Genomic DNA, 26200 nt, shown 5'->3' on the forward strand with positions numbered 1-26200 from the left:
ACCTCCACGCCTTCCCTCACATTTACACATCCTTCCGAACTGAGGTCCAAATCCTTCCTAATTTCCAAGACAGTTTTCATTCTGTCTTTTCACAGAGTTGCTTATGGTCTCCCCATCATGGAGCAATTTCATTCCCTTCTACCACTTTCTCTGTATTTTCACTCATGGCACCAATCTGTGTTACTGCTACTTAGGCTATTGTTTAGGTGGCTCCATGGGACTGTCAGTTCCTTAAGGATAACAACGTAAGCACAGTGATGATGACCAGAGTGAAGAGCAGGGGAGAGGCAGCATATAGTAAATACTCACTTTTTGCTAGACTCTCCCTAGGCTCCTCAAAACTACGATTATTACAGTCATTTTGAAAAGAGAAAACATGGAACCCAAAGATTTCAAGAAACATCCTAGGTTACTTTAATAAATTTCAAATCTTATATTTGAAATCTAGTCTGCTGACTCCAGGGCCTGTGCTACTTACATGGCTTTTTAAAAAAGTAATATTTGCCATAGTGTCATGAACAAAGTAGACCCTTCCTCATCTATGGGGAATGAATGAGTGAATGAAGAAAAAAATGGAGGGCTGGCATTAAGCACCTAGAATCTACATGGAAAAAAACAGACTCCTGATTTAGAAGCATCAAAGGGAAAAATAATCTCAAACACTGGAAAACAAAAGCATCCATACTTCTGGGGAATGTATTTAGCAATTTAAAAATATATAACACTAATATTAATTAAAGTTGGTTCCCAAACTTCTTTGATCTCAGGACACAATCCAGAGTTCTATGCACCAGAAAAGAGCTAAACCTTGAAACTGACAGGAGGTTGTGCCCATGTGCAAATCCTCTGTTTGTGGGACTTGGAACTCTCCAGGCCTGACAATGGTGATAGAAGCCACTTCCTGTAGTAAAACGTATAAGGGCACTGTGGAGCGAGTGACAGCAAGCCTGGCTGACCTAATGATCAGCTAAACAAAGTCAGTAGACCTTAGACTACTGTTCCAAGAGGACATTAAAGTTTGTCATATTATTTTCCTTAAATCTCTATTTTCCTTAAATCATTACTTTGTGAGGAGGATTCATCCTAAGTACTTCCTTGACCTATTCTTTAATATAAATCATGATTTATTACACCACTCAAATCTTCAGAACTACATTGTCATAATTCTGATTACACTCTCAATAAAGACTACCAACTCAATTATAGTAAAAGTGGTCCAAAGTTTTATTGACCAAATGTTATGAAGTATAGGGAAATATTATCCCCAGAAAATAGGAAATCCCCTCCCTCCTACAGAGACTGGGTTCTGCTTTTCATTTTATATTTATAAACTATTAAACACAGGAATTAAGAGTTCCAACTCTTAATTAAGAGTTCTTTTTTGAAGTTATTTGAATAAGCTTTCATGAGAAACCAAATATTAGTATTATTACATTTTTACCTCAGTTTCCTCAGAGATCAGTTTTTTTTCCCCAAGTGAGCATAAATTTAAAGTAACTTTTTCTTTAATGCTTTAAAGTTACATAATCCAAGTTTTCTATAATAAACATATAATACTTTAGAATAAAAAAATGCTATTAAAAATAAGTTACATACTTGGCTTCAGAAAACATCATCCAAGCCAAAAAAAGAAAAAAGAAAAAAATTGAAATGTATTTTCTAGATGTTGAAAAATAAATATCTGTTAGATCCTATAAACTAGAAAATAAAAGAGGAAAAAGAAAATAATTTTTTAGTTCACAGATATAAAAAAATTCAACTGAATTATAATTTTGATCGGCAAAAGTTTAAATGAGTTGTGGATCTGGAGTGTAATTCACCGTCAAAATCAGAAGGAGAAAAGAGAAACTTGCTTAATGTGTAAAATCCACCATTTGGTCAAAAGATGCTTGAATCCCACCTTACATAGTGGGGACGTTTTATTGGCAGACTTAAACTGACTTTGACATGATAAAGCAAAGATTTAAAAGCCGCTGTCATCCTTCTCTGACTCAGATCTACATCCTGATCACTGATCTCTCAACTCCACTTAACCAGTGATACTCAAAGTGTGCTGACCCAGAGATGTGAGATGCTTAAGCAAAATGAAGATTTCTGAGTCCCTAAGGGACCACAGAATCAAAATCTCCAGTGTTTGAACACACAAATCTGTGGGTTAACTGGCCCTTCAAGTGACTAAAGTGTACCTTAACCCCTCCTTACTCATGTGTATATACCTGTGTGTGTGTGTGTGTGTGTGTGTGTGCACTCATCCCACTTTTTGAGGTAAGGGCCTCTATTTCCACTCCAAATAAAGATTATCTTCATTCTGGGAATTTGAAATTAGTTCCATTAAATCCACTGGAATAAATGCTGCTCAAATCAAATAAGACTTCCAGGTTTATGGACCCTAAGAGTTAGTAGATAACTAGAATTCAAGGCTTCCTATTTTCTTCTATCATATTTATTATAAGAACTTAAGTAATTCATCTGACTGGTCTGTGCCCTTGCGTCTGTGCAGGTCGGTGCCATAGTCGGACAACACTGCAGCATTATTAAATATGTTCCATATTAAGTCAAGTATAGGAAGATAAAATAGAAATCGGAAACTTAATCTCTATACTTAATGAGCTTAGACTTCAAGAGGGACTACACAATAGATCATACTTTTTTAAAAAGAATAGTATTAAAAGAACACTACTAAATAAGTCAAAATGATAAGGTGTCAACTACAGAAGCACTGAGGAGAAGGAGACAGGAGGACAAGAGGACCAAAACCTGTAATGACCACGCACTGTTCTTTCAAAAGGAGAAAATATGCAAAGAAATTTTCAGAAATAAAAAATAGGTGGAGAAGTACAGTTTCTTCCAGCATGGAAAAGGCTTGGAGGCCCGATTTCCTGCTGTCTTCCTTCAAAGTTTGCTTTTCATTTTCAAGTTGTTTGGACTCAATTAAACCACTAGGTAGGGAGGAAACAGTGTGAAGATCATGTACTACTATATATAATCATCTGAAGAATAATATTTGTCCATTTAATGAATATAAAAAAACCCTTTTGAAAGAATAATAAATGGAAAATTCTGAAAGTGTAATAAGTAATTTTTTAATTTGTTTTACAGTTTTCTCTGAGTGTTGTGAATCATGCAGGCTTATTAGATGGTTACCAACTCTACCTCCACATTTGGGATCAGGATTCTCCTCCTGTCTAATGGAATACATGGAAGCATATGGAATTAATTGTTTAGACAAGCTGTCTCTTCCTTCGGGTTTGCTAAAATGCCAAACTCCCAGAGCTCATGCTGGTTGTCATTCAACCGAGAATCACTGGAGGGACTACCTAGTGATATAGAAATGTTATTTATAATGCATTTATAATATATGCTTTACATTTTCTTCTGAATCTTGACAAAGTTTGTGTTTGAATAATCTGCTTGTCTTGCTGTCCATACATCTTCTAACCAAGAGTTTGACATTTTGAATCACACTTAACAGGAAGATCTAAGGATTAAGCTTCATTTTAATAGGTCTGTTCCTGTGGGTAAACTAGAGATGCGATTTCTAGCAACATAATAATAAAATGTTGGGTGGAAGCAGAAGCTAAGTGGCCTTGACCTGAGTTAAAAATCTCTATAAGTTGTGTTCATCTTTGCGATTTGAAAATGGTGTGTCCTGTGTAATTTACTACTGTTGAATTCACAAGACAGAGTGGCAATACCTGTTGGCATTGTTCTATATCTAGAATGAATTCACAGTCTGGAAATCTTCATCCTGTATGTGCTCAAGTCAGTTCTCTCTTTTTTTAAAAAGTTTTAATTACATACATTTAGAAATCACTCCAAAGTGAGAACATTATAATAAAGCCCCATGGACTCATCAACCAGCTTCAACACTTATCACATTTATGCCCATCTTGTTCTTTCTATCTGCCCACTTCAGGGACTCCATCAGGACAAGGTATGTCATTTCAGATAAAGATTCACCTGCATAATTTTCTTTTGAATCTTAGAAAAGCATACAAACAGTTTTCTTATTCCTTTACCCTGTTATTTGTTTGGAAAAGGGAGATGTTACATTGTCTCGGTGAAGGAAGAAAGCCCGTTTTTATTCCAATTCCATATCACTTGAGAAATGATACAAAATTCCAGTTAGAGAGTGAGGGCTTATACTGTTTCCCACTGCACATCACACCTAACAGGAGATAATGAGGTCTCCGTCATCTTTACACACACCATGCAGCTGAACCAGTCCACACTGAGCTACTGTGCTCTCAGGTTTGAAGACAAAAATGTTTCCACTGAGCTCTAATTTACATGCCATTAAATATTTTTCTTGATTTTCATTAAAATAAGAGAACCTGTTTTCTCTATCCAGTGGCAGATCAATTCAACTGAAATAAAATTTCTCCTGTAATTTAGCCGTACTTACTCAAAGGATTAGTGAGCCACTGTCAGGGAACAGACACTTGTCTGTTCATTAATATTCAGGACCAAGAACCCTTCTGGTAGGCTGTTTTCAGCCTCTGATAGAGTAATACTTGAAAGAAATCGGCTTGTCTGTGAAACAGCTGCTCAGCCAACCCACCATACAAGGGAATTGGTGATAATAAGATGATAATATTACAACTACACTGAGAGCTTAATGTTTTCAGTTACTCAAAGGTGTGTAGTACGGGTATAACAATTAGAAAATGATTTGTAGTCCATCACAGAGGTCACAAAGGTGCTGATCAGTGGTGTTTCCTTAGTTTTGAAAGATCTGTCCAAAGAGAAGAAAGAGAGAGAGAGAGAGAGAGAGAGGGAGAGAGACAAATTTCACTTGTACAAAGATCTGGGTTCTTCATGCACTGCATTTAAAGAATGCCCTGCCATGGATCATCTATTCCCACATCGAGCACATGGAAGGCATTTGTGATTTATAAATCTGTTTACTAGTTCTGGCAACGCTCAATCCCTGGTTAGCTGATTCTTGTTTTTGGAAGGTCTGCCCTTCGGGAGAATTGGCAGATTACTTTCCAATGCCAGTGAGACCGTTTCTCTAATTTCTAAAACCCAATTCAGCACATCCTGACTTCCAGAGGAGTGTCTTCCAGATGAAATACACGTCATTGAGGTGGTGGCCCGGCAAACTTCAAGGAGGCATTTGGCTAATTACTTCCTATGCTGATTAACATGATAACCGTTACGAATTACAGTTAACTTGTTATGCTGTACAATAAACAAGGGGGCTAGTAGCAAAAGAAATGGAAATGTCACATCTATTTATTCTTGAATAATATCATGGAAGTGGTGTGTGTGTTCTGAGTGTGCTTGTTAATGTGCTAGGATATGGAACGTAGTCTATAACGGGTATGTTTGCCAAGCTGTGCTTTAGTTAGAAATTACTTATTACTCTTAAATTCCTAGAAAATCTGCCTCCCCCCACTCCTGCCCCCCTGCCAAAAAAAAATATATACCACAAGTCAACGTGGAAGGTAAAACGTTGTTTAAGGAATAGCAAGAGGCAGTCAGTCGAGGACTGTGGTAGATTAGGATGTAGAATATTCACTCCTTCCCCCAGTTCCACACCTCCATGGGGGTTGTATACACCCTGCCTGTCAATTTTGGGAATCACCATGAGATTTGCCTTGGTCAATGGAACCTGAGAAGACCTCCTGCCAATTCTAAGCTAGGTCCAAACTCCACCATGAGAAGAACGTAGGCAGAGAGCTGCTTCCCAAAGACGTCTAGAACAGACCAGACCAAATCAGAGGCAGGCCTAGCTGAGCACAAGCCAGAATAGCCAAACTCCAGCCAACCCAAAGATGCCTTCAAGGAAAAAGACACGTTTCTTGTTTATGCCCTGAAATGTTGTGGTTAGTTGTTACAAAACAATAGCAGACGGATACAGGACCAAAAATGTTTCTACAGGTTATCTACATCATAAATGTAGGCCAAATGTCAATAAAGTAACATTGTTAGGGGAAAATCAATGGTAACTATGTTTGCATGTCCCAAGGACTCTGTGGACATGCTAACAAAATCTCTGGTGCCTGTCACCTCTCTAACCATCACCACCTTAAGTCACTCTTTAAGGGTCCTGTGTGTCCCATCTTCCAAAAGTCTTCTCTGGTGCCTCTCAGTAAAATACTTGACTCCTTCCTTTCTGTTTCCATTGGACTTCTACTTTATGGCATAGTCCATTCTGCTTCCTTAGTGTTACTTTTATACTTATGTCTCCCCAACAAGGTATACTCTGTGACAGACTGACCATATTTTAGTCACTATTAGTCATCTTTGTATCTGCTATACACTTAGTTAAGTGCCTTCTATACAGTAGGTTCTGAATAAATGTTTCCAAATTGAAATCTCACTCACGCACACACACATACATCACCCATGTGACAGGAAGTACAGAAGATTCTACTACCATAAGGAAAACAACTTAGGAATTTTTGCTTCTCAAATAAGTGTATTCTGTAAGAAAATTAGACCATATTTTAAAGATATTATTACATTATTGTCATCTCTACAATATATAGATGAGAAGTGATATTTAAAAAGAAAACACAAGCAGATCTGCAGCACAAAAATATTATGCCGCCGTGTATAAATTATTCCCGCGTTCAGTAAAAATGAGAATTCTGAGGGTGTTACCATGGAATAAGTTCTTTGGGAGGATTGAAATTACTGCTCAACTTTTTTTTAATTTGCTTTTAAAAATATACTTGCTGCCAAAATCTCCAGACAAATGTATATCATTAAAATACATAAATAAAAACCAGGAAGGAAAGTAAAATAATAAGACCAAGAACATACTAAACAAAAAACCTCATATCGAGCTTCAGATGTGAATAAATACCAGCTCAAATAAATCTGCAGAAAAAACTGCCAAAACAAAATATCCCTTCCACTAAATTTTCCTATCTCTGAATAATCTATACTCCATACAGGATTCTGGAGAATAGGGTACTGGTGCCTACATCGAGAGAGAAGCTACCAGGGCTTCATGAGGTGAGAAAAATAAATAATATGCCCTCATTGATTTAATAACATTTTTTTTGCACAAAACACTCACGTCCCTTAATTTAGGGACAACCTTCAATGGAATAAAAATATGGCTAGATTCCAAAAATATGGCCAGATTCTTTTCCAAAAATATGGCCAGATTCTTTTCCAAAAATATGGCTAGATTCTTTACCCACCAATATCACTCTTTCCTTGTTAAAAGAATATCAGTAACTTTTAGCCAGTGTCCACTCAAAACAAATAAAAGCTGAGTTAGAATTTCAACTGAATATCGACTTGCTATCACATTACTATTTATAAATCTGATGTAAGTCAAGAGCATCAAGTTACAGTCTTGGTTTCATCTTTCTTGGTGGAAACTTGGCAAGTCATTTACTCTCTCCAGGCTCCAGGTTCCTTGAGGGCTGGACTATATTTAGACGGGTAATTTTCTTTTTTTAAGGAAAAAAAAAAAATCTCTTTCCACTTTTCTCTATAAGACATTTCCACCTCCTCCCCACAATTAATGGGACAGAACCGGCAGCGAGAGACAGAGGAAAAGATGTGGCTGATGGTGAAATCTCAGCGCATTTGGGAGCTGGAGAGCTCGAGAGAGATTATGGGGTAGTTACAGCTCAGAGCAAGGATCCAGGAGTGCTCAGCCTGGGACGGGATGCTGACTCTGCCATTGAGTGTCTGTGTGGCTTTGCCCTGCAATTCACTTCTGTTAAGTAGGTTACCATCTGTAATGGGCAAGGAACATGGCCAGATGTTGCCTATTATTACCATTAATATTATCAGAGTATTGGATTGTTCTCCATTTTCCTAGGATCCTAACAAATTAGCCACTTAGAAGCATGACAGCCATTAGGATTTAGATACAAATACCAATAGGACAGGTCAGACAGTTACTAAACACAAAAATGCTAGGAAAATGAGTGGATACACAAAGATGCCACTTTTTCTGTATCTTTATATGATTCGTTCATTTGTTTATGTACTTCTGGCTGTCTGGGGTACTTGGCAGAGGTGAGAAAGGCAAGAAGTAAGGCAACAGAGTTGTGATTATTCTTCCAGGTGTACCTGGCTGGGTCTTCATCCATAATTTTAACCACTGGGTGTGTTAGAAAACCTGGGCTTGGCTACAGAGCAAATTGAGAGCATCCCTGTGTATTCTGAGGGAACATTTGCAGTGGCCAGGCCCTGGCCAACAGGTGAGGGGCTTGCAGGGATGTGTAACGGCAGCCAGAGGTGGAGATTTGGCCAGAAAAGGGAGAACAAACAAACAAATAAAAACCTTGTAAGACACTTGGAAAAGTACCAGTGCCAAGAACATAAACTTTTATTTTATATATATTCATCATATTTCAACTCTATGTTTAAAAAGAAAAAAAAGCTACTCAGTTATAAGGAGATTCTCTGCCAAAGAGTGGAAATTTCTGCAACTGATATTATATAGTTTTTCAATTCACTGCCTCTCAGCTACGCTTTTTTTCTATTTATTGCCTCTCAGCCACACATTTTGGCTAATGGGGGTATGGAGTAAAGCTGGGCCATTTAAGCAAGTTAGGGAAAATTCATATTCATTCAGGTTTAGCTTCTGACCATGCAATGAATATTTATAAATTTATATAGCACCTTCTAAATATTACTAAAGATATTCATAGAAAATGGGAAAGAATATGACAATAAATATAATGTTATGTTCTGTTACATGTTTTTGAATTTCAAATTTTAAAAGTCACCTCTGCCACAAAATGCAAGCTAAATGGAATCAAAACATTTCTAGTATAATAAGGAATGCCAGGACTATAGAGTAATGATTAACAGTGATTGAATCTAGCCTCTCTGAATAGAGTATGGACTAAATCACGTATATTAGGTGCAATTTAAATAGCTGCTGTACTTATTGAAAATAGGAAGGAAAGTGGTCACCTTCTCATATGATACAGTCATCTTTCATATAATAAAGAACACATAGCCAACAAAGACCTGTAAAATCCAGATGAGAAATCAAGATCTCTGAGAAAGTGGGACCAGAGGCAGAAAGTCAAAATGAACACATTGGATCAAGAGATCCCAGCAATAATGCAAAATGCCCCACAGAATAGGAAGCTACTAAAAATAAACCTAAAGTCTCTCAAAGCATCATTGGTCTCATCTGGGAAAATAAAACTCAGAGGGTAACATTCCACAGCTGATCCCAGACAGGGCTCTTCTGCACGCCAACTGATAGTCATCAAGAAATGCCACGAGGAAGTGGTTAAAGAAAGGTAAGGGAACAAATGGAAAACTGTCCACATGAATGCACCAGTGTTCCTGAAAGGTGACTTAGCAGGATCACCTTTGTGGGATAAGAAGATAAATCATACAATTGCATGGCTGACCTTCATGAAATTGCCTAATGAAAGATCAGAAATTATAATGGTGACTTTTTAATTTATATATTTTTATAGCTTTTTAAAGATAGCTTTTCAGAAGCTGAGCTCACCAGGATCACATTTAGATTTTTTTTAAAAAGTCTAGCTGAAAGCTTCCTTGAAAAAAATCTTAACTTCTCTCCCATCCCAGCCTAACACAACTACAATGAAATGCACTATTGTTAGAGGATTCATCACCCTCTACATCAGACTGAATCTTAGCAAAATCAATGTCCTGCCAAACCAATTGACATAATACCCCTAAGTACATTAGAATAATTTAAAATGCACCTGTACAGAGAGAGAAAGACAGAGAGAGAGATAGAGACAGAGAGAGGGAGAGAGAGACAGACAGACACACACACACAAAGAGAGAGTGGATTCTTTAGTAAGAGTAATGAGATCTGGGGTTACCAATTATAAATTCAAAAATATTGAAAGTCATTGATAGAAGAATACAGGAAGTACCTGGCTCAGTCTTGTTGAATAGCTTTACTCATTAAAAAATACAAAATCAACTCCCCATAAATCTACCTTAAGTCTAATATTCTTATTTAAAGGAATATATATTATGTACTGTGAATACTGCTCTGGAATTATTCCTACTTAATTTTGGAGCACAGCTTTATAAAAGCCCTAAGAGTTGTTTTCTAAAGACGTAGGTAGAAGTCAGAAGCAGCCGATCACCCTCACTTGCTTTTTGTAACAAAGAATAAGACCTTTCAATTTGCCTCAGTTTGAACCGATACATTATAGTTCCTCAAACACGGAGCCCCTTCAGGGGCTCCTGAAGGTCACTGGATTTGTAATCTGTCAATCAAGGCCAACTCCCAAGTACTCCTAGTTGCATTCAAGGGAACAACATTTGCAGCATCACTTCTAAATAAAGTTATTTTCATATACATCCACATATAAAGTTGAACACAGAGCGAGAGGCAGCGGAAGAATGTGAAGATGCTGAAACATACTTGCAAAAATATAAGTCCCTTTACTTGCACGGAAAATGTCACAGTATCTTGAGTACTCACACACCACCAGGTAGACCTGCCTTTTAGAACCTGGAGGACTGATTTAAAGAAATTGGTGTGGCCAGTTTAAAACAGCAATGAAACAGAACATTTTGCCTACTACAGAGAGTAAAAAAAAAAAAAAAAAAAAACAAGAAGAAAAAGAACTTTGGCAAGGTTTTTCTGAACTGGCTTTGTTGTGCATTGATTGGAAAGGCTGGAGGAAATGAATGAAGGTTCTGTTGCCCTCGGGCAAATTCCTAAGACCAAAGGCGCACAAGGAAGGGTCCCTACAATTTGCAAGTCTGGTTTACAACGAGCCATAGTAAGGTGCATTCATTTCACAGAGCACTGACAACTTTCACCACCTAAGAATAGTATCTTTATCGTTTTTATTGTTCATTCAGTTGATAAAAGTCAGATCGCTTTTGAATATCTTTCTGAGGCTCGGATGGGAAAATTCAATGCTGAAAACCTGGTAATAATGACTTTCTCTCTTTGTGCTAATACAAAATGTTTGTTTAACAAATAGAATACAGAAATGCAGTCGGCTGCTTATTATCATGAAATAAATGAAGGGTCTAAACCTTCTGCTGGATGCATTGCAACTACAATATATGTAGTTATACTATAGGAAGGGAAAACTCTAAAATAAAGGAGTCTGTGTCACTGGGCACTTTAAAACAAGCCTGTCCTCTTAAAAGTGATGTTCTATTTCAAATAATTTTAAATGACATTTAATGACTTCAAAGCAAATCCCTAGATGGAAACTGAAGACAAGCTATGGTGGGACAAAACCTGACTTAGAATCACTCTCATAATGAAAACGTCAGCCAAACCATTCCGAACAAATCTCACAGGCGAACCACAAATGCCAAACAGCGCTTTGTTAACTCAGGTTTTTTCCAAGACATAAAAATTGTCAAGAGCGCTCATGCCTTTTCTAAAAATAGACACAGTTATAAATGTTTAAGAAGGAGAGAAAAGCTTCCACTTAAAAAAATGTTTTTCATATAATATCAAGAATCTCGCATCGCAAAGCGCACCCAGAACGACGAGAAATAAAAACTGTCACCTACCGTCAAATTTCTTGTGCCTGGACACGAAGGTGGTGCGCACGAAGTGACTCGTCTCCTCCACCAGGTTTTCAAACTCCAGTTTGCTTTGCTGGCTTAGCTTGTCTTCCATTTCCGTGGTGCAGCACGTGTACTCCTGAGGACAGATTCTTAAGTGTTCCCCTGCAAGAAGTAGGTAAACGTCAGTATGGAGTTCAGGGAGTTTGCTTCTTTGACATTTCCCTCAAATCCTGGGGTCCTCGTTCCACCAGCCCCCCAGCCCTCCCCATGAACTTTTATCTGGGCCTCAGCGTATCTAACCTTCCAAATACTCCAGACTGAAGTTGAACCCACCCCATGGTTTGAATGTCTATGACCCCCCAAAATTCATATGTCGAATCCTAACCCCCAAGGTGATGGTATTAGGAGATGGGGCCTTTGGGTGGTGATTAATCATGAATGGGATTGGTGCCCTTCTAGAAGAGACCCCAGAGAACTAGTTTGTCCCTTCTGCCACTTAGGGACACAGTCAAAAGATGGGGTCTGTGAAACAGGGAGCAGAACCTCACCAGACACTGAATCTACCAGTGACATGATCTTAAACTTCCCAGCCTCCAGAACTGTGAGAAGTAAATGTTTGCTGTTTATAAGCCGCCCAGTTTATGGTATTTCTGTTGTAGCAGCCCAAAGGGACTAAGAGACCTGACATTTAGTTCCAGCCCCTGTCATGTAAGTGAAGGTACATTAAAGACCCTTGAAGACCACGACGATTTTCCTGCTTTCCTTTGAAATGTACCAAGTAACGCCGGGTGACAAGAGATGCAATACAGTTATACATGTGCTTATCTTTGGAAACCTCGAGTGAGGCAAGAGACATTCCGCCCCATCACCATAGTCTGTGAGACAGCAGGGCCAAGAAAAGATGGCAACCATTCGCTGTGTTCTGTTTCTGCTCGTCTGACCGTCAGAACGCATCAGCTTTCCTCCCAGTGAAAGCAAGTGTGATTTTAATGGCTGGTCTCCTGTGCCACGTTCCCTCGGTTAACATTTCTTGTCAGAGAGAAAATGTTCTCCTGCAAGGAGGAAGGCACTGATGGGTTTAATTAATGCTTATGTTGTATGGAAATGTAAAGCAAAAGGTAATGAAAGTCTTGGGTTTAATTCAATAGATTTATCTCTTGATATACTGGGCCACTTCTTTTGACAATATTGCTTTCTTCGGTGCTATTTGCAAGTGGAAGCCAAGCCCTTGCTTCATGAAATTAAAATGGTCTGTTATTGCATAAAATGTGAATTTCCAATTGATTCAGCTCCGTCAGTGTCAAAAATGTTTAACAGAGCCAGCAGAAGGAAGAAGGAAAATCCATCCAACATCTTGCTAAATAAAACCAACAAATTGTTCCTGTGATTAAAATCACTGTAGGGCATGGAAAATACAAATGAACGAGTACTTGATGTGATGATTACAATTCACTTATAATGTTTAACAGTACTTATATAAAATTATGTCCCCATGACCCTGTTTGAAGTATAGGGTGTCTGTTTCATGCAGTTGGATGCTTTAGTGCCTACTTAAAACAACCCCAGAATAAAAAAGAATCATGGATCTGTATTAAAGTTAGATCTTATATAATTCCTGGAAGGGAAGGAGACCATAAAATATCTTAGGTATATATTTTTTTAAAAGGAAAGGAAAATGCATTGTACTTGAGAATGATAAACATCAAATTCAAGATAATGGTTTCCTCCCAGGAGGAATTAGGATTTGAGAGAAATGCTCAAATACTTTTATCTATAATCTTTTATTTCATAAGTTGCTTGATATTTACACGGTGTTTATTATATTACTATCATTCCTCTTCTATACATTTAAAATATTTTTAATAAAAACTTGGAAATATGTCATTAGAAAGTAATAGCCACCACAGTGGTGACAGAAAGGAGGGCAGGGGGTAGATTTTCAGAAAGAAAAAACAAGCTGCCCTTAACATTCGGAAGCCAGCCTGCCCGGTACCCACAGCCACGTCACCGTAACTATTACACCTAAACAACCTCACAGAACACCCACCTCAGACAAGATTACCCTGAGACCAGGATGAAATGAGACAAAGCAAGGCCACGTCAAAATTTTGTCTCAGGGACTTCCCTGGCGGCACAGTGGTTAGGAACCCGCCTGCTAAGGCAGGGGACACGGGTTCGAGCCCTGGTCCAGGAGGATCCCACATGCCGCGAAGCAACTAAGCCCGTGCGCCACAACTACTGAGCCTGCACTCTAGAGCCCGTGAGCCGCAGCTGCTGAGCCCGTGTGCCACAACTACCGAAGCCCGTACACCTAGAGCCTATGCTTCACAGCAAGAGAGGCCACCGCAGTGGGAAGCCCACACACCGCAAGGAGTAGCCCTCGCTCGCCGCAACTGGAGAAAGCCTGCGCGCAGCCAGGAAGACCCAATGCAGCCAAAAATAAATAAATAAATAAATAAATAAATAAATAAATAAATAAATTTAAAAAATTGTCTCAGCACAGACAGAAACAAGGTGATTGTGCCATCCCAAAAGTACTGAACACCTTCTCTCTCAGGCAAAATGAGCCTCTGTACTTCTTTACCTTTTACAGATTGATCTTCATCCTAGTCTCCCTCCTTGCTGGTCACATTTATTGAGATACATTATTATAGAATTACCTCTGCTTTCTGACAGCCTCCGATCTAGGGTGAAGCCCTGCTTCTTGGAACCCTTCCCAACATCACCTACCCAAATCCAAATCCTACAGAAGATTCTGTTGAAGTCCCTCTTACTGAGAAACCCTTTGGTTCTCCATGGTGTATCCTCACTTCCTGCATCGAGTGGTAACTCAACGTGTTCAAACACAGGTGTGCTCCTGATGAGTTCCTATTTGAAGGTATTGACCATGCCAGAAAGAGATGGGATAGAACAATGTGAATTTTGCAATTTTCCCACATGTGATTCTGATACATCCCATTGAGAAAAGTAGTTCTAGAGTTGAAAACACTGGGAAGGAGTAAGTATGGCTTTATCAAAAGCAAATGGTCCACAAATCACTAATTTTCTTTTTATAAAATACCAAGGTTAACTGATAAGAGCAACTCTCTTTTTCCAGATTAAATGGATATTTAATATTAACAACTTTACAGAATGTTCCTTTCCCTGACCTGTTATAAACCATTTTCTTAAATCCCCCTACTCCATTTCCTACTATATTATGCACAAATGAAATGTCCATTTCTCAAGATTTAGTACATCAGGACTGCATTCTACTTCTGAATCATTACAACTGAGTTTACAACAAAATGCATGGGACTTCTGGTGAAAAACTGACCAAAAGAAAATAAACATTTTATGACCTGAGGGAAATAGTTGTATTTAGGATATTTGTGGAAGAAACCCTGTGGATCTACATTCATGAAATTAGATTGGATTGGAGGTCTGATAATCTCTAATCACTCCAAGAAAATCAGTATTTTATGTCAAGTGATAAATAAAAAGAGAAAGATACTTCTTAGTGGGACATATTTAAACCAAATTTATTTCTTGTGTGTGTGTATGTATAGTCATGGAAATATATGTAAGAGGCTGCCTTATTAATTCAAAGCAGTGTTAGATTTTTCTAATTGAACTAAAGTGTCCTTAAGAAGTCAACTCATGTCTCCTCCTCTGTACGGGTCCCTGGCAGAGAGATAATGAAAGAGACAGAGAGACAGAGATATAAAAGATGGAGAGAGAAAGTGAACACATGGGGAGATCACCAGAATGTTGAAGAATCCTGCTATAGGAAGAGTAACTCTTTGGTGCAAAGCTCTTGTTAGAGTTCCTAGGAAAAGACCACGATGATGTCCCCAAACACACAGGACCAGCGCCCATGAAACCTGTGGTCCATTGAGACAGCCTTGCTTCCTTGCTAACACATCACTAGGTAAGAAGGTTGTGGAGGAATTAAACTCTTGAACAGCTCCTCTCTTCCCCTAATTTGAGGCCACTGCTAACTGCCAAAACAACCTGATGACTTTGAATAGCCAAAAAGACTTAGGACAACTCGACAACTTGTTGTGAGTAGGTTCATTTATTTATTTTAGTTTTGGCCCTAGAACAGGGGTGTGCAAACCATAGCCTCTGGGCCAAATCCAGCCTACCATATGTTTTTGTAGGACCTGTGAGCAAAATGGGTCTAAAAAACCAAAAGAATGATATTTTGTGCTATGTGAAGTTTTATGAAATTCCAATTTAATTCTCCATAAATAAAGTTTTTTTAAATTTTTTATTAAAGAATAGTTGATGTACAGTATTATGTTACAGGTGTACAATATAGCGATTCACAATTTTTAAAGGTTATGATCCATTTATAGTTATTATAAAATATTGGCTATATTCCCTGCGATGTACAATATATCCTTGTAGCTTATTTTATACATAATGGTTGGTACCTCTTAATCCCTTACCCCTATGTTGCCCCTCCCCCCTCATAAATAAAGTTTTATTGGAAAACAGTCCCACCTACTCATTCATGCCTTGTCTATGGCTGCTTTAGGGTTAGAACAAAAGAGTAGTTAGAGACCACAGGGCCTGTAACACCTGAAATATTGACTTTCTGAAATCAGACACGACAGCTACTTGGCTGTATAAAGAACTACCTCTCACCCTTCCTGTTCCAATTTCTCCAAAGAGCAAGAATATGAAACTTTTCTCAGTTTAAATACTTCCTGACACTTAAGAGTATTTGTATTAACAATGGGATTCTTCCAAAGCTGTAATTTATGAGGAGAAAAATGTGTTGTCCTTTTAGATTTTCCCACCCACACTCCTTTCTCAAATCCCCTTAGGTTCTCTAGATGTTATCTATTACATAACTAGATACAATATTTAGCTCAACTGGAGTACCACCAGGCACCTCCAAGATCACTAATAATAAAGATACTAAATAGCTGGTTCCAGGCAGAAAATGTGGGATTGAAACTATGATGACTGTACCCTGACATATCAAACATGTATTGAAAAATTTATGTGAAAATCATGATGATAGGTTCACATCCCGCAAGATGAGACACAAGGTCAGGAAATCAGCTTATACAGGTGCCTGCTTTCTTAGGGCACCTGAAGTTCATGCCAGTGAATTCCTGAGTCCCTGTGTTTTTATAGAAATCTTCATTAGCTCTAAAATAAACAAAAGAAATCGAAAATGTGGAAGAAAGGCATTCCACCAGGAAGTTAGAGTGGGCAAAGGTTTGGGGGCATACAATCAGACCGTAAACTGTCATCTGTTTTCCAAGACAGAAGAGATGGGGCTGTTCCTCCTACATGTTCCTTTCAACTATGTGTCACCCTTTACAACGTCTTTCCCCAAATGTCTGCCCAAGTGTTTGTTTTCACTCCAAGATGCTGAGGTGACAGCAGAAATGTGATTTCTGCCAGATCGAGCTCCCTCCAGGGATGGCCCAGGGTCTGAAAGCTGCCAGGAATAGACTTGGTGAGTGGCACGGTGGGAAAGAGCAGGAGACAGGTGGACCTCATTAACCACAGAAGTCAGCTTCTGTGGGTCGCCTGCAGGAGACTCTCTGCCCTCAGAGGTGTCACACAGGGACCTCAGAATGCACATTCCAAATAAACAAACAACAAAAATGAAGTACCCTGAATGAGTCACATTTCACAGACTATAGACAAACTCTTGGCTTTTATAGTGTTTGGGAGTGTGGAGGGAAATTACTACCCTGGCACTTCCTAGAAGGTAGGTAGGAAATCAAAACACTTTAAAAAGTACAAAGAAGATGGCAAGGTCTCACAACACAGAGCACTTCAACGTCTGAACCTCCAAATACCATTTGATGAGAGTGCAGTACTTGTCTTAGACTTGGCCCTCTTCAGAGCATACGTTCTATGCCAAAGTTCTCTCATCCTTGAACTATTAAAATCCCCGCAGTCAATTAGCTGTGTCTGGTACCAAGCTAGAGTCTCCTCATCATTTGATATGTCACCTCAAATAACCAATCATTTCGTTCATCTAGTGCCTGGGAAGTTGACTGGAGCAAAGAAACCAAGGAAACAGGTTTAGGGAAGGAAAATACCCTAGAATAAGTGAACTTACAGCTAGAGTTTCTGATAGCTAAGAAAATTTAAATTGGAGTTAATAGTTCTGGATGGTTTTTGGTGTCATAAAGTTCCTATATGAGCTAATAAGAAGTGGCAGACCTTAGGAAAGCATTTTTCAAATGTACGTTCTAGTTCATTCTTTAAGTTCAAATTCCCCAAACCTCCAAATAAGCACTTCTTCAACATTTTTCATTGTGAAGCATTATTATAAATGATCCTTCCGTTTCACAAAGGGTTGCTTTTCTTTAACAAACTTGTTCCATACCATGATGAAAAATCTTCAAACTTTTACACAAGTTCTAAGAAATTCAATTCATGTTCAGTATACTTCAGTGGGTCTTATCACTCAAATCACCTATGATAGTGTCATCCTTGATGTTGTCAACTTGCTGATAAAGACTTTAAATACTAATGCTTTTAGTTATAAAATTTTCATGCTGTATTTTGTAAAAATAAATCCTTTGAGTGACACCCATGAGTTAATTGTTTAAATCTGTTCCCAGAATTGCAGAGAAACAATTTCAAACATTCTGCTCTAGATGGTATAGATCCCACCTCCATAGATCTTCTGCCAATGATTTTGGTCTTTACCATTTCCTTGCTTCTGTTATTTAGAAAAGCTGATGGTCTGGAGGGTGAAGATTGGGCATAGAATAAAGAGTGGTTAGAATTAACAAGGGGTGAGGAGTCTGGGGGATAGAGAATGGGCACTGCTTGAATCAAGATGGTCTTACAGAGCATGCAGCAGCGACAGTGCCAAAAGTGATCTTTCCTTTTTCTCACATCTTACTTTGACTCAATATATTATAAAATTGTTAACTCTGTCAATAGTTTGATCACTTTTAAATAGAAGAGGTTTCTCTTTGTCTTAACATGACATATCTTACTTAATTCATACATGTAAAATTTTGAGACATTTAATGAAAGCACTGTCCTAACACAATCGTCAGTAATTTGTAAGTGTAGACACATACGTGTGCATACACATACACACACACAAGAATACATAGCATATTATTTCCCAGTATTTGTTTTAAAAAGTAAAGAATAGAAAGATTTCAGAAAAAAAATTATTTGCTGCAACTTGTCTTCTTTGGCATAGGAAGTAGCTCAACAAAATTGTGGTTAAATTTCACAGGGACAACAGCAAATCTTAACAATGATGTGATTCCACAATTCAAAATATGCCACAAAATAGCCACTCAACTTATTACACCATTTTTTTGGTAAAAAATTAATGCAAAGCCAATGTAAAATGTAATCTCAAAGCTAACTGATGAATCACAGTGTTGTAGTTGACTATTCTAAATCCACAGGAGGAAGGATATTTAATAAGAGTAAAAGTTTTTTGAGCCTAGGTCACGGCAAAAGGGAAGAGATGAATTATTTTGTCATTCCTTGAGTTTTCTCAGCCTCTTCTCATTATATCTCTGAATCTTGTTGTCATGGATAAAGAAGATGTGGTACATATATACAATGGAATATTACTCAGCCTTAAAAAGGAATGAAATTGGGTCATTTGTAGAGACATGGATGGACCTAGAGACTGTCATGCAGAGTGAAGTAAGTCAGAAAGAGAAAAACAAATATCGTATATTATCGCATATATGTGGGATCTAGATGATCTTATTTGCAAAGAAGAAATAGAGACACAGATGTAGAGAACAAACATATGGATACCAAGGGGGAAAGGAGGTGGGATGAATTGGGAGATAAGGATTGACATATATACACTATTGATACTATGTATAAAATAGATAACTAATGAGAACCTATCGTACAGCACAGGGAACCCAACTCAGGGCTCTGTGGTGACCTAAACAGGAAGGAAATCCAACAAGGAAGGGATATATATATATATATATATATATATATATATATATATATATATATATATGTATAGCTGATTCACTTTGCTGTACAGCAGAAACTAACACAACATTGTAAAGCGACTATACTCCAATGAAAATTAATTAAAAAATTGTTTTAAGTATTAATATAATCAGAAGAACATTGGAGTGAGAAACGATCAAAAGGCAGTACCCACCCCAGAGGTGTATTGAAAATGAACTGGGGAAAGATGGACAGTGGAATTAATGAACGTGCTTTCCCAAGAGATTCACCTTCTGATAAATAGCCATTCTGATAAACTCAGCAGTTTCCCAAGGGGACCTTTCCTTTCCTACTCCTCTGAGTATTACATTCACCAGGTTGTATGTTCAATATAAAATGCTCATATAGGAAGCAGTTAAATGATAATAAAATCTCATCAACATCCAAAAAGTTAATTTTTAGTTTCAAGATAGTTCTCCGAGAGTGAAGTCCAGTAAAGAAATCTTGATCTCACTATTTCTGTATTTCAAAATCAAACTGAAAGTTATCTAAGTAGGGAAAACTTCAGTTATAATCTGTAGGTGTCTGAGAACAAGATAACCAAAAAGCCAAGTCAAGGTATTGGAAACCCCACGCCCTCATCTCCCCTTTCGTTGTGATGTACACCTATCTTTTTCTTACATTCTATGTGTATTATGTTTTCAAATGGCTACTAAGTTCTTCAGGATATAAATACTGAGTTGTTTGAATTTAACAAGAAGTAAAATAGTATTTCCTCTAGTCTAGGAGCATCATAGAAAAATTACAGCTTTGTGTCAATGTGGCTAGGCTATGGTATCCAGTAATTTAATGAAACATTAATCTAAGTGTTGCTGTGAAGGTATTTTGTAGATGTGGTTAAGATGTATGATTTTTAAGTAAAGGAGATTACCCTCTATAATTGGATGAGGGCGGGCCTCATGCAATCGATTGAAAGCCTTCATGAGCAATAACTGAGGCTTCCCTGAGAAAAAAGAAATTCTGCCTTAAGACTGCAACATCAGCTATGAGTTTTCAGACTGCCTGCCTGCCCTACAGATTTCAGAACTGCTGGCCCCCCAATCACATCTCTTGAGCCAGTTCCTAAAAATACACCTCTCTCTCTGTATATATACACACACACACACACACACATATATATGTAGGTTACACAGTGTGTGTGTATATATATATACACACACACTGTGCACACATAAATATGTAGGTGGTATAGCATGTGTGTGTGTGTATATATATATACACACACACTGTGCACACATAAATATGTAGGTGGTATAGCATGTGTGTGTGTGTGTGTGTACATGTATCTCTATATATAGATAGAGAGATATATACTCTTGGTTCTGTTTCTCTGAAGAACCATGAGTGATACAGACACTAAGACTAAGAACTCCATGAACAGAGAACGTATGGAAACCTGTGTACTGGCTCTACTATCTCCTAAACCATCTACAATGGCACTTACTACGATTGGCCATGATTAACTGTTTACTAAAGTGTAGAACCATTGTTTATTCTTTTTTTTTCCCTTCTCAGTGCCCATCAATCCCAGTATCTGAGATATTGAAGATGGAGTCAGCGCTGTGTTGGCAAATGTTTAACAACCAGCTCTAGGTTTCGAAGGGGAGCCCCGATTTATCGTTTGCCAATTTCCAAGGGATAAATACTCTCATTTCTAGTTACCAAAATGATGTTACTGAATTTCAAGTTGGGAACAGGTGTGCAGCAACACACCATCACATAACACTTCCTCCATACAGATATGAAGACCTCAAGAGTGTAACGAATAATAAAATGATTAGAAAGTGATAAATTTTGAGAATTTATTACCCTATTCTTTTTGTTTGTTTGTTTGTTTTGTTTTTTTGCGGTACACGGGCCTCTCACTGTTGTGGCCTCTCCCGTTGCGGAGCACAGGCTCCGGACGTGCAGGCTCAGCAGCCATGGCTCATGGGCCCAGCCTCTCCGCAGCATGTGGGATCTTCCCGGACTGGGGCACGAATCCGTGTCCCCTGCATCGGCAGGCGGACTCTCAACCACTGCACCACCAGGAAAGCCCCCTATTCTTAATAATTAATTTAACTGTAAATTTATACAGTGTGGTTTTTAAATAATGACTGTGCCTAATAATAGGTTCCCAAAATTCCTGCAAATTTAAGTGAGTTCTCACTGGCTAGTATGTGCCAGTTCAGGTGCACCATGACATGAAGTTCAAGTACTGTATGTTGTTGGTTGCCTTTTTTTTCCAATTAGTTAAGTCCTCAAATTCAATTAAAATCACCCTAGACCAGTGGAATCTGCCATTTCCACAACCCACACTGACATCTATGTCAATGAAAATTGGCTCTTCCCAGCCATTTCCAGCTACTAACATACAGTAAAGAATTCCCCAGAGAGGTGAAAAGGAGTGAAATAGAGTAGTTATTTCAGGAACGTTGGAGAGTGGGGACCATGGCTAATAGGTGTGCTTGAAGGAAAAGCCACCATGCATCACAAGCAGGGTTAATGTCACGAAAAGGTAAACCAAAGTGATTGACCCACATTTTGCAATTTTCATTCCCAGACTGTGGCTGCAATTCCAGGACACAGGGACAGAGTTGAGAAGGAAGCTGTTCCTCTATGCTACTGTTATGAAAGACCTAAGGTTCATTATCCCACAGCCATTTGCTCATACCCACTGCTATTATACCCCAAACCAGTCATTATGAGCCTGTCTTATTTACGTTTGTAGTACTCACTGTCCTAGCACAGCTTTTGGCACGTGGAAAGTTCTGTAATAAATGACGAGGACATCTCTTTTGTTCTCTTCAGTCATTCATCCATCCATTCACTTATTCAATTACCATTTATAACACACAAGCAACAGGTTAAGTACTATGCTTGGTGCTAAGGGATAAGAAGAGACTGCTTAAGAAGCTTGGAGTCCAGCAAGGAAAGATAAATCTATGAATTAAGACTACCTTACAGATAAGCATAAGATCTATTGCAAAAAGCACATAATTCTCACCATTCAGTCACCTCCCAGCTGCTAAGGACTCTTACAGGCACAGCGTTAATTACAGAAGCTCTTTAATTGTAACTTTGCCTACTTAATCTCTAGGCAAGCAGTCGTGGTACTGCCTATCTTTCATGTTTCAATAGCAAGCAGGAACATCCAAGTAAAGGTTTCACCTGTTTCTCTCACTTCACCCTGGCTTGCATATCTTTCAAACCGCAGGACCTGAAATCATTTAGCACATGTCCACAAGCATTCAGGTTTTTTTTTTTTTGCAGTACGTGGGCCTCTCACTGTTGTGGCCTCTCCCGTTGCGGAGCACAGGCTCCGGACGTGCAGGCTCAGCGGCCACGGCTCACAGGCCGAGCCGCTCCGCGGCATGTGGGATCCTCCCAGACCGGGACACGAACTCGTATCCCCTGCATTGGCAGGCGGACTCTCAACCACTGCGCCACCAGGGAAGCCCAGCATTCATGTTTAAAACAAATAGAGTATTTCAGAGCTCATCATATGAATTAAGGGTAAGTGTTTCTTGTGAAGGTTTTGCTACTGTTGTGTATAGTATGTATGCACTGCTTTGTAATTAACAATGTTATTTCTTATAGTACATTGTAGGCAAAAAGTTTGGAAGCCAGAGTTCAATACTGTGTTGAAGCAATAATAAAGAGGGCAAAGAGCCAATTACTAATGCATACTTGTGAAACTATAAATAGTCAATGTTTCTTTAGATAGGTTGAACTGATACTATGCATGTTTTCTTCTTCGATAATATCAAGATGTCCTCCCTAGAAGTATTCTTAGAGATGTCTGAGACATCTTTACCATTCTTCCTAAAAAATTTTATACAGGCTTATTTTCCACTTGTGTTTCATAGACACATTGTCTTGGGACCCATAAGAGAGACCCATAGTTGCTAATCTAGAACACGCGGTTTTAAGTAGCACTGATAAATATGTTTGTTGCCAGTCCCATGCCTGCTCACAATTCATTTGCCATGTTGTCTTAGGAATTGCCACAAAACTTCATATTCAAATGTTCAAAGATATCTACAATTCTACAGCCTGAATGGCATCATGATGGGCATGCTTGGTAAAAATCTAGTTGTACTGTTTCGAGACTGCTTGCCAAATCCAGGCACCAGTTCCAGTTCCAGTTCACCAGTCACCAGTTCCCAGTGACCGTCTGCATGTCAACTGACCAGAGATGCTGACTTATGTCTCTCTTGTTCTGTAGCCCATATGCATAAATCAAGCCAATTGCTGCCTACAAATTCATCCAGAGATGATGATGAATTTCAAGTTTATTGCAACTGTAATCCCATACCCGTGTTTGCTCACTCAAAGTTAGCAATTTTTACAATTGAATTTGGTGATCCTGTGGTGATATACAATAAACCAATCTACAAAGGGCTTGTTTTTGACCCTGATAACAACAGCAGATCAGCATTCTTAATAAATTATATGACAGCTCACTTGAGAACTTAGGATTTACTGTTCAGAGCGCAATGGCTGTAAACTAGTGCAGACCAATTCCGTAAAGGGGCTGAGGCTACGTGAGAGTGATTAAGAACCTAATCAAATTGAACTGCATGTAAGCCAGTATGAAAGATTATTTTTCTTTCCCATAAAATACTGAAATTTTAGTAGGCATCTGTAAAAACCATGATTGCAACACTGATCATATCATATAGAGTAAAGTAATAAAAGGCAAAGTGACTAGAAATGTTGGAAGATCTATGGTACAGTCTGTAAGTGTATATTTCTTTAAGTGTCTGCCTTTATGACAACGAAACTCCGTAATATGTAACCTTTTACAACTCATAGAGCTGTAAATTATTATAATTTATAATAATTACTTTAACTCCCACTAATCATTTAAGATGGATGCCCATAGGTAAATTTCACTCAGCCTCTTTTTCACAGGTGAGTGATGGGAGGCCTACAAAAAGGAAATAGTCCTTTTCCCCTGGTGTCACTTTTGCAATTAATAAAGGGCAAGAGGTCTCTTTCTAAAATTTGTGTATGGGGACCTAGATTTTAACATGATACCACTTCAGATGCTATAATAAATCCCATCATCCTTTCCAACCTGGGGCTTTAAAATGTCAGTGCTCAGATGACAGCGGTATAGTCAAGCATTATCATTCAAAAATTTTTGTGATTAAAGCCCAGCCATGGTTTTAAACCAAAAGGAGTATAGAACCTCAGAAGAGAAAGGAACAAAAACTCTCCTGAAATTAAAGCACATATCCCTATATATTTAAAGGAGAAATGAAAGACCAAATTGAATTTTAAAGAACATACCACCTAAAGACAATTTAAAAATGCCTTTACATACTGTTTTAAAGAAGTACCTTATTTTTAACTTAAAACAGATCTCAATAGGAATAAAAACTCAATACTTAAGGGACACTAGGAATAATCACAGCCTTTTCTTCTTCATAGTCTCTTTTTTGGGAATATATTTGTCAGACTGGCCTCAAAGGAGGCAGAAATCGATAGTTTCCCATATCCTACAATGGACATGAAAACCACGTGTAGTGTTGCTTTTACCCAGCACTTAAAATCCAAATATGCAAAATAACTGATTAAATTGATTACATCAATACGATTTAATCTAAGGAAATACTTTATGTATCAGATTGGCTCCTGCAGAGTAAGACATCAGTGGAAAATGAGCTCGAATCAGGCCTTAGTTTTGACGAAAAGGCTAGAGTGGGATGATTAATCTTTGGAGGGCAGATATTGCTTCAAAATGTAATTTTCATCTATGTCTATGCATCCCCTCATAGTTATTGGTCATTAAGTTACATACTCTGTCGTCAGACTTTCTATATTAAATACTGCTGTATTAGGACAAGAGAAAATATACATAAGCACATGTGTAAACTATTGAGTACACATGGAAGATAGAAGTCCAACTTAGCCCAATTTACTATATAATAACAATATATGCATAAGTTCTTTGATCTGGGTTACTGAGTTTGTCTTCCCAGGACTTCTTCATAGTTCTTTGGGTCATCATTTTGGGGAGTTCACACTCTTAATTCTTGAAAAATCCCCTGAATTTAAATAATTTCTCCTCCAATAAATGTATACTGTTCACCTTAATTGAGGTTAATCTAACACGTCCCACATAACTGCATTACTTTTTGGTCTGTGCATTTATTATAGTGTTCATTCCAATGCATCTGAGTTGCAGTTATTTATGGAGAAGTCTAATTTCCATTCATCTCTTGCCACACTCCTCCTTAAGTCCTGTGCCAAACACAAATATTGGAAGCACAAAATTATCATGCTCAGTTATACTCTGGACCTTGGCAATGCTATTCTCTCTAGATGGAAAGCTATGAGCTTCTCTTCTACACCTCTTCTCCTGCCCTCCATCCCTTCTCATCCATCAGGTCACAGCTTAAACACCACTTGTTCTGAGCCTTCCCAGACTCTTGAGTATAGATGAAGTGTCACTCCACTTCCTGCTGTCCCAGCACATGTGCACATGGCCCTGCATTATACTGCACTGCAATGACCAGTCTGTCCATCCATGTCCTTCTCAGGAGCACAGCCTGCTTGAGGGACAGGACTGTGTTTTCTTCATCAGCTGCACCTCTATTGCCTAGCTCAGTACCAGACCCATAATGACACCCAATATATTTTGGTTCAGTAAATAAATAAAATTAAAATTGACTCAGTAATGTAAGTAATGGACTTTGCACTAAGTAGAATACAAGAATATTAGGACACTTAGGTTGCTTTCATGTCCTGGCTATTGTAAATAGAGCTGCAATGA

At 38.3% G+C, this 26200-nt stretch overlaps 1 protein-coding gene across 2 annotated transcripts in view; it reads right to left on the reverse strand.

Moving 5' to 3' along the window:
• GPC6 (glypican 6) overlaps positions 1-26200 on the reverse strand; it is a gene marked incomplete at both ends in the record, with an annotated part of 1094878 nt that overhangs the window by 810445 nt on the left and 258233 nt on the right. For both annotated transcript variants that reach the window (XM_079722019.1, XM_079722018.1), the window contains one exon: positions 11470-11628. In XM_079722019.1, the coding sequence (XP_079578145.1) occupies positions 11470-11628 (159 nt within the window). The remainder of the gene's footprint in view (positions 1-11469; positions 11629-26200) is intronic.

Source organism: Hyperoodon ampullatus (assembly GCF_949752795.1).
Source record: "Hyperoodon ampullatus genome assembly, chromosome: 16".
NCBI classification, from domain to species: Eukaryota; Metazoa; Chordata; class Mammalia; order Artiodactyla; family Ziphiidae; genus Hyperoodon; species Hyperoodon ampullatus.